Here is a 12,436-nt window from a genome sequence, read left to right on the forward strand (position 1 = left end):
ATAACAAAATGGTATCAGACTAATTTTAAAGGCTATTGAAGGAAACAACTGGCTGGAGAAGGGTGATTGACCTATAACACAGAGCAGGGTGATGGTAATATCAGGGGTGAGGTCTATGCATCTGTGCTTATTGTGGCATTTAAGGCAATTTCAGTATAGTCTAATATCATGTATTTCTATAGAGATGTTGATAAATGATAAACTATGCAATGTCTCAGGTGCAGAACATTGACTTTGCAAGGACCATCAGCCTCAGCTATTCACAGCACTGAGTGGAGGTCGGATATTATGTCAGACAAGTAAGTACATTTTTGTTAATGACCAACAAAGCTTTAGCCTACTGTTTACATCAGCACATTTGAAAGTATTTCATCCTCCCATGATGTATCGCAATAGACCATTTGAGCTATTTAAATTGTGTTGCCCCTTCCAAAGTAGTCAGGCGTAGTGGTGACACTTTCTGTCTGAGAATACGCGGTATGCATACCACCTCCATACGCTGCCACACGCTATCTCTGCCACTGGGAAGCATGCCAATTTCAACACTGTCACCCAAACCAATCTGGCTAACTCCTCTCATCAAGTCTGCTCCTCTACAATGACCGACATGTTGCTTTCCCATGAGGAGGAATAAAACCTAATCAAGCTCTCACCGCAAAAAAAAGGCCGGATTACAGGATATTACACTATACAAAGTTTTTGACTGAAACGGATATCACACCTATCAAAGCTTGCCAGATACCCCGGTACCACCTGGAATTCGCGGCCACGTATATTCGGACTGAAGTTTTTCTAGTGTAGACGTGTCAACGGACCATAGACTAAAACAGATTGAAACGGATATTTTGTTTGACGTGGAAAATCAGACATATACTTCAGGAAAAACATAAGATAAATAAAACAATTATTGATGTTCCTAAAACAAAGGGTCTTTAGCCAAGCCTTAGAGGAAAAGGTGCTTTCACCGAAGAAATCTTCAGTCCAGGTAAATGTAGGCTGTGCACTTTTTTTCTCAGAGGTAAGCTAGATGCACGCAATTGTACACAATGTAGGCTACTGAAGCAGTCATAGGCGTTATGAGATGTAATTCTCTGGGAACAAGTTTAAACTGCAGAAGTGGTCAAAATATTGACCACCTTGTTTATTGGTATGCGATATCCCATTCATTTAGAATATTGGATTGAAACATGAAACATATTTACTTAATAATTGTTTAATACATTTGCATTGTTTGTTCAACCTTTCCCGTTAAACTGTGACTATAGCCTACAGTTATTTCAAGTTAATTTAATAAGAAAATATTGAAATCAATATTTAGACTGCTTCTGCAGTTTTAACTTAAATTCACTCTCTATCGAAGAGCTGGGCTATATTTGAAGTATAATGCCAGAAGACAAAGCCAACACTGGCAGTCACTCCAACAACGTACATTCTATCTCACTGTGCGACTGACGTGTTTGGGGACTGGGGTTTAGTTGGCCCAGATAGGCGTTCCCTAAGGAATTCACGGCCTTGTTTCTAAAAGCGACATATTAGAGGAAAGTAATTTTATTGTAAAACTTGTTAAAATCAAAAGCTATTTTAATTGATTCCATTAATTGACTCCCCATGTCACTTCATGAGGCAGATGATGGTATAGTATTCCTAGTTGGTAATACTAGTAAAATGTGTGTGTGCGCGTGCACTTGCAATCGATTTGAGCGCAAGTAGTGGAGACCTTTCAGACAACTTAACCTTGATGTCTTCATTATGATGAAGAACTGTCTGTTGGGGGTCAAGACAAAGAGATTTTTAAATTATATACATTAACTAGACCATCTAAGAGAGTACTCAGAGTCCAATAATATTTTCAAGGTCTTTCTCTCGCTGCTAGTTAATTGATTGATTATTGGCAACCAGATATACCCCTCATGTGGTGCCCCAGTCAGTCCTTGAATCAGTCCTGCACACCTTGATGGCCGGATTTGAGAAAGGTGACGCCCCAACCGTACTTACCGCTAGAGCAGCAAGCTAGCTTTACCGTATGCAGTTCATTTGGGAAGTATTCCGACCCCTTCACTTTTTGTTAAATTACAGACTTTTTAAAAAAAGTATCCCTTATCAATCTACACACAATACCCCATAATGACAAAGTGAAAACAGGTAGAGACATTTTTGCACATGTATTACAAAAAAAAAACAGAAATACCTTATTTACATAAGTATTCAGACCCTTCGCCAGGAGACTCGAAATTGAGCTCAGGTGCATCCTGTTTCCATTGATCATCCTTGAGATGTTTCTACAACCTGATTGGAGTCCATCTGTGGTAAATTCAATCAATTGGACATGATTTGGAAAGGTACACACCTGTCTATGTAAGGTCCCACAGTTGACAGTGGATGTCAGAGCAAAAACCAAGCCATGGGGTTGATGGAATTGTCCGTGAGAGCTCAGAGACAGGATTGTGTTGAGGCACAGATCTTCGGAAGGGTACCAAAACATTTCTGCAGCATTGAAGGTCCCTAACAACACAGTGGCCTCCATCACTCTTAAATGGAAGACGTTTGGAACCACCAAGACTGAGCAATTGGTGGAGAAGGTCAGGGAGGTGACCAAGAACCCGATGGTCACTCTGACAGAGCTCCAGAGTTCCTCTGTGAAGATGGGAGAACCTTCTCTGCAGCACTCCGCCAATCATGACCTCAGACTGTGGCGAAGGTTCACCTTCCAACATGACAACGACCCTAAGCACGCAGCCATGACAATGCAGGCATGGCTTTGGGACAAGGCTCTGAATGTCCTTGGGTGACACAGCCAGAGCCCGGACATGAACCCAATTGAACATCTCTGGAGAGACCTGAAAATACCTGTGCAGCGACACTCCCCATCCAACCTGACAGAGGTATGGACATATTATATTGAAGTTTTTTTTATAATACATTTTCTAACATAAAAAAAAAAAACTGTTTTTGTTTTGTCATTATGGGGTATTGTGTGTAGAGTGATGAGGAGAAAAAAAACAATTTAATTGATTTTAGAATAAGGCTGTAACGTAACAAAATTTATGGGGTCAAGGGGTCTGAATACTTTCCGAATGCACTGTGGGAGGCGACAGTTGACTTCAGGCCTTGGTAGAGGTGATATTACCATGCAAGTTTAAGATGTTCAAATCAAAGTTTATTTGTCACGTGCACTGAATACAACAGGTGTAGGTAGACCTTACAGTGAAATTCTTACTTACATGCTCTAACCAATAGTACAAAAAAGGTATTAGGTGAACAATGGGTAAGTAAAATAAAACAACAGTAAAAAGACAGGCTGTATACAGTAGCGAGGCTATAAAAGTAGTGACGCTACATACAGACACCAGTTAGTCAGGCTGATTGCGGTAGTATGTACATGTAGGAATGATTAAAGTGACTATGCATATATGATGAACAGAGAGTAGCAGTAGCGTAAAAGAGGGGTTGGCGGGTGGTGTGTGCCGGGACACAATGTAGATAGCCCGATTAGCCAATGTGCGGGAGCACTGGTTGGTCAGCCCAATTGAGGTAGTATGTACAGTGGGGCAAAAAAGTATTTAGTCATCCACCAATTGTGCAAGTTCTCCCACTTAAAAAGATGAGAGAGGCCTGTAATTTTCATCATATGTACACTTCAACTATGACATACAAAATGAGAAAAAAAATCCAGAAAATCACATTGTAGGATTTTTAATGAATTTATTTGCAAATTATGGTGGAAAATAAGTATTTGGTCACCTACAAACAAGCAAGATTTCTGGCTCTCACAAACCTGTAACTTCTTCTTTAAGAGGCTCCTCTGTCCTCCACTCGTTACCTGTATTAATGGCACCTGTTTGAACTTGTTATCAGTATAAAAGACACGTGTCCACAACCTCAAACAGTCAAAATCCAAACTCCACTATGGCCAAGACCAAAGAGCTGTCAAAGGACACCAGAAACAAAATTGTAGACCTGCACCAGGCTGGGAAGACTTAATCTGCAATAGGTAAGCAGCTTGGTTTGAAGAAATCAACTGTGGGAGCAATTATTAGGAAATGGAAGACATACAAGACCACTGATAATCTCCCTCGATCTGGGGCTCCACGCAAGATCTCACCCCGTGGGGTCAAAATGATCACAAGAACGGTGAGCAAAAATCCCAGAACCACACGGAGGGACCTAGTGAATGACCTGCAGAGAGCTGGGACCAAAGTAACAAAGCCTACTATCAGTAACACACTACGCCGCAGGGGACTCAAATCCTGCAGTGCCAGACGTGTCCCCCTGCTTAAGCCAGTACATGTCCAGGCCCGTCTGAAGTTTGCTAGAGAGCATTTGGATGATCCAGAAGAAGATTGGGAGAATGTCATATGGTCAGATGAAACCAAAATATAACTTTTTGGTAAAAACTCAACTCGTCGTGTTTGGAGGACAAAGAATGCTGAGTTGCATCCAAAGAACACCATACCTACTGTGAAGCATGGGGGTGGAAACATCTTTGGGGCTGTTTTTCTGCAAAGGGACCAGGACGACTGATCCGTGTAAAGGAAAGAATGAATGGGGCCATGTATCATGAGATTTTGAGTGAAAACCTCCTTCCATCCGCAAGGGCATTGAAGATGAAACGTGGCTGGGTATTTCAGCATGACAATGATCCCAAACACACCGCCCGGGCAACGAAGGAGTGGCTTCGTAAGAAGCATTTCAAGGTCCTGGAGTGGCCTAGCCAGTCTCCAGATCTCAACCCCATAGAAAATCTTTGGAGGGAGTTGAAAGTCCGTGTTGCCCAGCAACAGCCCCAAAACATCTCTGAGGAGGAGAGGAGATCTGCATGGAGGAATGGGCCAAAATACCAGCAACAGTGTGTGAAAACCTTGTGAAGACTTGCAGAAAACGTTTGACCTCTGTCATTGCCAACAAAGGGTATATAATAAAGTATTGAGCTAAACTTTTGGTATTGACCAAATACTTATTTTCCACCATGATTAGCAAATAAATTAATACAAGATCCTACAATGTGATTTTCTGGATTTTTTGGGGGGGTGGCACACATTGCAAATAGTATGGGTAGCCATTTTGGCTGGGGGGAAAAACTGTTGAGAGGCCTTTTTGTCCTAGACTTGGCACTCCGGTACCGCTTGCCATGCGGTAGTAGAGAGAACAGTCTATGACTGGGGTGGCTAGGGTCTTTGACAATTTTTAGGGCCTTCCTCTGACACCGCCTGGTGTAGAGGTCCTGGATGGTAGGCAGTTTAGCCCCAGTGATGTACTGGGCCGTACACACTACCCTCTGTAGTGCCTTGCGGTCAGAGGCCGAGCAATTGCCGTACCAGGTAGTGATGCAACCAGTATGCTCTCGATGTGCAGCTGTAGAACATTTTGAGGATCTCAGGACCCATGCCAAATCTTTTTAGTTTCCTGAGGGGGAATAGGCTTTGTCGTGCCCTCTTCACAACTGTCTTGGTGTGTTTGGACCATTCTAGTTTGTTGTTGATGTGGACACCAAGGAACTTGAGGCTCTCAACCTGCTCCACAACAGCCCCATCGATGAGAATGAGGGCTCGGTCCTCCTTTTCCTGTAGTCCACAATCATCTCCTTAATCTTGGTTACATTGAGGGATAGGTTGTTATTCTGGCACCACCCGGCCAGGTCTCTGAACTCCTCCCTATAGGCTGTCTCGTCGTTGTCGGTGATCAGGCCTACCACTGTTTTGTCGTCTGCAAACATAACGATGGTGTTGGAGTCGAGCCCGGCCATGCAGTCGTGGGTAAACATGGAGTACAGGAGGGGACTGAGCACGCACCCCTGGGGAGCTCCAGGGTTGAGGATCAGCGTGGCAGATGTGTTGCTACCTACCCTCACCACCTGGGGGAGGCCCGTCAGGAAGTTCAGGATCCAGTTGCAGAGGGAGGTGTTTAGTCCCAGGATCCTTAGCTTAGTGATGAGCTTTGAGGATACTATGGTGTTGAACGCTGAGCTGTAGTCAGTGAATAGTATTCTCACATAAGTGTTCCTTTTGTCCCGGTGGGAAAGGGCAGTGTGGAGTGCAATAGAGATTGCATCCTCTGTGGATCTGTTTCGGCGGTATGCAAATTGGAGTGGGTCTAGGGTTTCTGGATAATGGTGTTGATGTGAGGCATTACCAACCTTTCAAAGCACTTCATGGCTACGGACGTGAGTGCTACGGGTCTGTAGTCATTTAGGAAGGTTGCCTTTGTGTTCTTGGGCACAGGGACTATGGTGGTCTGCTTGAAACATGTTGGTATTACAGACTCAATCAGGGACATGTTGAAAATGTCAGTGAAGACACCTGCCAGTTGGTCAGCACATGCCCGGAGCACACGCCCTGGTAATCCGTCTGGCCTCGCAGCCTTGTGTATGTTGACCTGTTTAAAGGTCTTACTCACGTCGGCTACGGAGAGCGTGATCACACAGTCGTCCAGAACAGCTGATGCTCTCATGCATGCCTCAGTGTTGCTTGCCTCGAAGCGAGCATAGAAGTGATTTAGCTCATCTGGTAGGCTCGTGTCACTGGGCAGCTCACGGCTGTGCTTCCCTTTTTACTCTGTAATAGTTTGCAAGCCCTGCCACATAAGACGAGCATCGGTATGTAGTATGATTCAATAATAGCCCTGTATTGACGCTTTGCCTGTTTGATGGTTCGTCGCAGGGCATAGCAGGATTTCTTGTAAGCTTCTGGGTTAGAGTCCCGCTCCTTGAAAGCGGCAGCTCTACCCTTTAGCTCAGTGTGAATGTTGCCTGTAATCCATGGCTCCTGGTTGGGGTATGTACGTACAGTCCCTGTGGGGACGACGTCCTTTGATGCACTTATTGATAAAGCCAGTGACTGATGTGGTGTACTCCTCAATGTCATCGGAAGAATCCCTGAACATGTTCTAGTCTGTGATAGCAAAACAGTCCTGTAGTTTAGCATCTGTTTCATCTGACCACTTTTTTATAGACCGAGTCACTGGTAACCATTACCTCAGTGGTGGAATAAGATTACCAACACAGTCCATATTACTGAAGCACTTCACTGAATGAAGACTGAAGACTACTCTCCATATCCTTACCACACCGAAATAATAAATAATGTACACTGCTCATAACAATAAAGGGAACACTTAAACAACACAATGTAACTCCAAGTCAATCACACTTCTGTGAAATCAAACTGTCCACTTAGGAAGCAACACTGATTGACAATAAATTTCACATGCTGTTGTGCAAATGGAATAGACAACAGGTGGAAATGATAGGCAATTAGCAAGACACCCCCAATAAAGGAGTGGTTCTGCAGGTGGTGACCACAGACCACTTCTCAATTCCTATGCTTCCTGGCAGATTTTTTGGTCACTTGAATGCTGGCGGTGCTTTCACTCTAGTGGTAGCATGAGACTGAGTCTACAACCCACACAAGTGGCTCAGGTAGTTCAGCTCATCCAGGATGACATATTAATGCGAGCTGTGGCAAGAAGGTTTGCTGTGTCTGTCAGCGTAGTGTCCAGAGCATGGAGGCGCTACCAGGAGACAGGCCAGTACATCAGGAGACGTGGAGGAGGCCGTAGGAGGCCACAACCCAGCAGCAGGACTGCTACCTCCGCCTTTGTGCAAGGAAGAGCAGGAGGTGCACTGCCAGAGCCCTGCAAAATGACCTCCAGCAGGCCACAAATGTGCATGTGTCTGCTCAAACGGTCAGAAACAGACTCCATGAGGGTGGTATGAGGGCCCGACGTCCACAGGTGGGGGTTGTGCTTACAGCCCAACACCGTGCAGGACGTTTGGCATTTGCCAGAGAACACCAAGATTTGCAAATTCGCCACTGGCGCCCTGTGCTCTTCACAGATGAAAGCAGGTTCACACTGAGCACATATGACAGTCTGGAGACGCCGTGGAGAACGTTCTGCTGCCTGCAACATCCTCCAGCATGACCTGGTTGGCGGTGGGTCAGTCATGGTGTGGGGTGGAATTTCATTGGGGGGCCGCACAGCCCTCCATGTGCTCGCCACAGGTAGCCTGACTGCCATTAGGTACCGAGATGAGATCCTCAGACCCCTTGTGAGACCATATGCTGGTGCGGTTGGCCCTGGGTTCCTCCTAATGCAAGACAATGCTAGACCTCATGTGGCTGGAGTGTGTCAGCAGTTCCTGCAAGAGGAAGGCATTGATGCTATGGACTGCCCCGCCCGTTCCCCAGACCTGAATCCAATTGAGCACATCTGGGACATCATGTCTCGCTCCATCCACCAACGCCACGTTACACCACAGACTGTCCAGGAGTTGGCGGATGCTTTAGTCCAGGTCTGGGAGGAGATCCCTGAGGAGACCATCCGCCACCTCATCAGGAGCATGCCCAGGCGTTGTAGGGAGGTCGTACAGGCACGTGGAGGCCACACACACTACTGAGCCTCATTTTGACTTGTTTTAAGGACATTACAAAGTTGGATCAGCCTGTAGTGTGGTTTTCCACTTTAATTTAGAGTGTGACTCCAAATCCAGACCTCCATGGGCTGATAAATTTGATTTCCATTGATAATTTGTGTGTGATTTTGTTGTCAGCACATTCAAATATGTAAAGAAAAAAGTATTTAATAAGAATATTTCATTCATTCAGTGTTATTTTAATGCAACATGCAACCAATTTCAATGATTTAATAGAGTTACAGTTCATATAAGCAAATCAGTCAATTGAATTAAATTCAATAGACCCTAATCTATGGATTTCACATGACTGGGCATAGGCCCACCCACTGGGGAGCCAGGCCCTGCCAATCAGAATGAGTTTTTCCCCCACAAAAGGCTTTATTACAGACAGAAATACTCATCAGTTTCATCAGCTGTTGGATGGCTGGTCTCAGACGATCCTGCAGATGATGAAGCGGGATGTGGAGGTCCCGGGCTGGTGTGGTTATACGTGGTCTGAGGTTGTGAGGCCAGTTGGACATACTGCCAAATTCTCTAAAATTATGTTGGAGGCAGTTTATGGTAGAGGAATTAACATTAAATACTCTAGCAACATCTCTGGTGGACATTTCTGCAGTCAGCATGCCAATTGCACGCTCCCTCAAACCTTGAGACCTCTGTGGCATTTTGTTGTGTGACAAAACTGCACATTTTAGAGTGGCCTTTTATTGTCCCCAGCACAAGGTGCAGCTGTGTAATGATCATGCTATTTAATCAGGTTCTCGATATGCCACACCTGTCAGGTGAATGGATTATCTTGGGAAAGGAGAAATGTTCACTGACACGGATGTAAACACATTTGTGCACATCAATTGAGAGAAATAAGGTTTTTTGTGCATATGGAAAAATTCTGTGATATTTTATTTCAACTCATAAAACATGGGACAACACTTTACATGTTGTGTTTATATTTTTGTTAAGTATAGTTATCATGTGGTTTGACTGTGTCTCTCTACTGTTGCTGTTATTTTGCACAGGACCTTAAAGTGGATCTGTGAACAGCTAGAATGAAATGGGAGAAGTTTAAGCCTCCAGAGCCAGATGATGCCATGTGCTGTTTTGAATGTGATTTGGACCCACATGGATGCTTCTGTGACTGTGACGACCTGGATGAAGCTTGCAGCAGGTGAGGTGGGTGGAATGGGAAGGAGGATCATGGCAAGTCTCAGCAGTCCAAGTTCACGTCTTACCAGTGCTTGACTTGGACTGAAATATTTGCCAGTAGTCATTTTTGGTGCTGGTACTGTTTATATTTAGGTTCATGATCTCCACAATACTTTTGAGCTAATATTCTATAAAAGGAACAGGAGCTCTTGCAGTAGAACATTTGAGGTGCCAGTATTCAGCTCCGGTGAGCTCCTACCCAAGTTAAGCACTTGGTCTAAACCCCTGTCCTCTCTGTGTTTCCTCTCTGTCGTTCCCTGCCCTCATGTATTTTCCAGGTGGCTGAAGGGTGAGCCTCAGAAACCTGACTGTGTGTTGCCTGTGTTTGGTGCAGTGATGGACCGGCTGAGGTTGAGACTGTTATCAGGGGACAGGCGGGTGGAGATCTCCATGGTCCCAGCTTTAGTGCTGCTTCCCATGCTACTGCGGCTGGCAGCCCTGCACTTCCTGCTGGGCCTGGTCATTCTGACAGCCCTGCCTGGCCTGGTGCTGTGGTACTACTACGCCACACACCGGAAGAAGGGCCGCACCCTCTTTTTCCTCAGCCTGGCGCTCTTCTCCCTAGCCTACATGTACTTCCTCTTCATCACAGAGATCCTACCTCGTGGGGACGTAAGTCATCTGCAGCTGGTGACCGTGACAACGGGTGTGGTTCTGACTCTTATCTCTCTTGTGCGCACCAAGAGGGGGCCAGGCTTCGTGCAGCCTTCCCTGGCTGACACGCACAGCACCAGCACCAATCATTGCCAACTGCCTGACAAAGACTCTGCCTCTCAGAAGGGAGTGGACCAGTCGGTGTTGCCTGCCAGACCAGTGGAACAGCAGACACAGTCCCTGACAGCGAAGGGGGGCAGGTGTCCTCTGTGCAAAGTGGTGCGTCCCCCTCGGGCGGGACATTGCCGGATCTGTGGAGGCTGTGTCCAGCGCCTGGACCACCACTGTATCTGGTGAGTTTCATTAAACACCTTTGTCAGTTGTGGAGGATCAGTCATTTAGTACACCATTATTTGTTCAACAACAGGCTGACAGAAATACCTTTCTGCAACACTCAGATAACCACAGCGTTATCACGTCTGACTCTACTTCCCTGCTATATACACATGTGTAACAGTATAACTTAGACCGTCCCCTCGCCCATACCGGGCGCGAACCAGGGACCCTCTGCACACATCAACAACTGACACCCACGAAGCATCGTTACCCATCGCTCCACAAAAGCCGCGGCCCTTCCAGAGCAAGGGGAACTACTACTTCAAGGTCTCAGAGCAAGTGACGTCACCGATTGAAACGCTATTTAGCGCGAACACCGCTAACTAGCTAGCCATTTCACATCCGTTACACATGCAATATTTTAATCCCTCAGAATCCCCACAATTATATTCGCTCAACACTTCTCTTCAACACAAAATCATGATCTCACTAAGTGTCGTACTGTCAGGCCAAGAAGACGTCACCAAAGCAAACCAGGCTGTACAGACATGTGTAGGGCCCACAGGGGTTCACCCTTCAGCAGGGTGAGGCGACCTCAAACCAAGACAATCTGTTATCTCTGGCATTTAGATAGATGCACCAACACAACCAGACACATTTAGAACACGTAGTCACATTCTCTCACATTCATGCTAATTGTACTCTCACATGCAAACACAGCAGAAGTTGGTCATTTGAACTGTGGGTGTCTGTGTGTGTCTGTGTCTCTGTTGTCTTGTGCATCACTGCTGAGGCAGGATTAACAGCTGTGTGGGCCAGGCTAATCATCGCAGCTTCCTGCTGACCCTGCTCCTCTTTCTGTTGACCTCTCTGCATGGGGTCAGTCTGGTGCTGCGCAGCGTGTGTCCCCAACAGAACCTGCTTACCGCCCTATTCTACTGCCCTGGTGTCTACAGTCAGTACAGGTACACTACGGTATTTGGTATTTGCTTAAAATATACACACATGAAAACGTATTACAAAATGACAATTGTAATTACATAGTAATTACCTAATAATTACTTTTGGTGTATTTAGCATTCATTGAGATAAGCACCACTATATTGCCTGCTATTTGGCACCAGGTAGTTACCAAATGTTTTGAGTTATTTAAATAAGTACAAGAAGATTTACTTAAAGAATCAGGTAACTAAAACCAACTGAAATAGAACTGAAAGATAAAGCATTATGCTGATTTCTAAGTGTAACTATGCTCATGCTGATGTTTTTCCAGCTCAGCCCTGTGCTTCACCTGTGCCTGGTACAGCAGTATTGTCACAGCAGGCCTGCTAAACCTGCTGGTGCTGCAACTTATCAATATAAGCTACAATGTGACAGAAAGGGAAGCACAACTTGCACTGCGGAGGAAAAATGGCCAGAGTCGTCCGTGTGGCCTCGTTGTCGACACAGGGGTCTACTCACGTGGCTTCTGCCAGAACTGGGCTGAATTCCTGGCAATGAGAGAGCCTGTCGATAGACCATCCTCCGTCCACACTGACTTGGTTTAGCCTTGGCTTAACACCATGCCACTGCCTAAGCAGGTCAACATTGCTGGGTTTCAACTGTGTGGCTTTAGGGACTGTGAGCTGTTCTGGATCTCTAGGTATTGCAACTCAGAGGTGTTAATTTTGAATTGTTATATACCTCTACATTCCAAACACTCCAGGTAGAGAAAATAATCATGATCCTCCAAGTTGTCATGGATCTGACACTCTTAATAATACTAGTAAATATACACTGCTCAAAAAATAAAGGGAACACTAAAATAACACATCCTAGATCTGAATGAATGAAATATTCTTATTAAATACTTTTTTCTTTACATAGTTGAATGTGCTGACAACAAAATCACAC

At 45.3% G+C, this 12,436-nt stretch overlaps 1 protein-coding gene across 1 annotated transcript; it reads left to right on the forward strand.

Annotated features, from left to right (window-relative positions):
- The first annotated feature begins 592 nt into the window (after positions 1 to 592).
- Positions 593 to 12,389, forward strand: LOC109873873 (palmitoyltransferase ZDHHC23-like). Its single transcript, XM_020465587.2, has 5 exons — positions 593 to 985; positions 9,427 to 9,575; positions 9,892 to 10,560; positions 11,341 to 11,508; positions 11,817 to 12,389. The coding sequence occupies exons 2-5, from the start codon at positions 9,457 to 9,459 to the stop codon at positions 12,088 to 12,090; spliced, it is 1,230 nt and encodes a 409-aa protein (XP_020321176.1). The 5' UTR covers positions 593 to 985; positions 9,427 to 9,456; the 3' UTR covers positions 12,091 to 12,389.
- The last annotated feature ends 47 nt before the right edge of the window (positions 12,390 to 12,436 follow it).

This window comes from Oncorhynchus kisutch, linkage group LG29, assembly GCF_002021735.2.
Source record: "Oncorhynchus kisutch isolate 150728-3 linkage group LG29, Okis_V2, whole genome shotgun sequence".
NCBI classification, from domain to species: Eukaryota; Metazoa; Chordata; class Actinopteri; order Salmoniformes; family Salmonidae; genus Oncorhynchus; species Oncorhynchus kisutch.

Excerpts from the sequence above, each read along its gene's own strand:
- LOC109873873 (XM_020465587.2), top strand. The coding sequence starts at position 9,457 with ATGAAATGGGAGAAGTTTAAGCCTCCAGAGCCAGATGATGCCATGTGC. Across the intron at positions 9,576-9,891 it reads CTGGATGAAGCTTGCAGCAG|GTGGCTGAAGGGTGAGCCTC; the intron begins GTGAGGTGGGTG and ends TGTATTTTCCAG. Across the intron at positions 10,561-11,340 it reads CTGGACCACCACTGTATCTG|GATTAACAGCTGTGTGGGCC; the intron begins GTGAGTTTCATT and ends CTGCTGAGGCAG.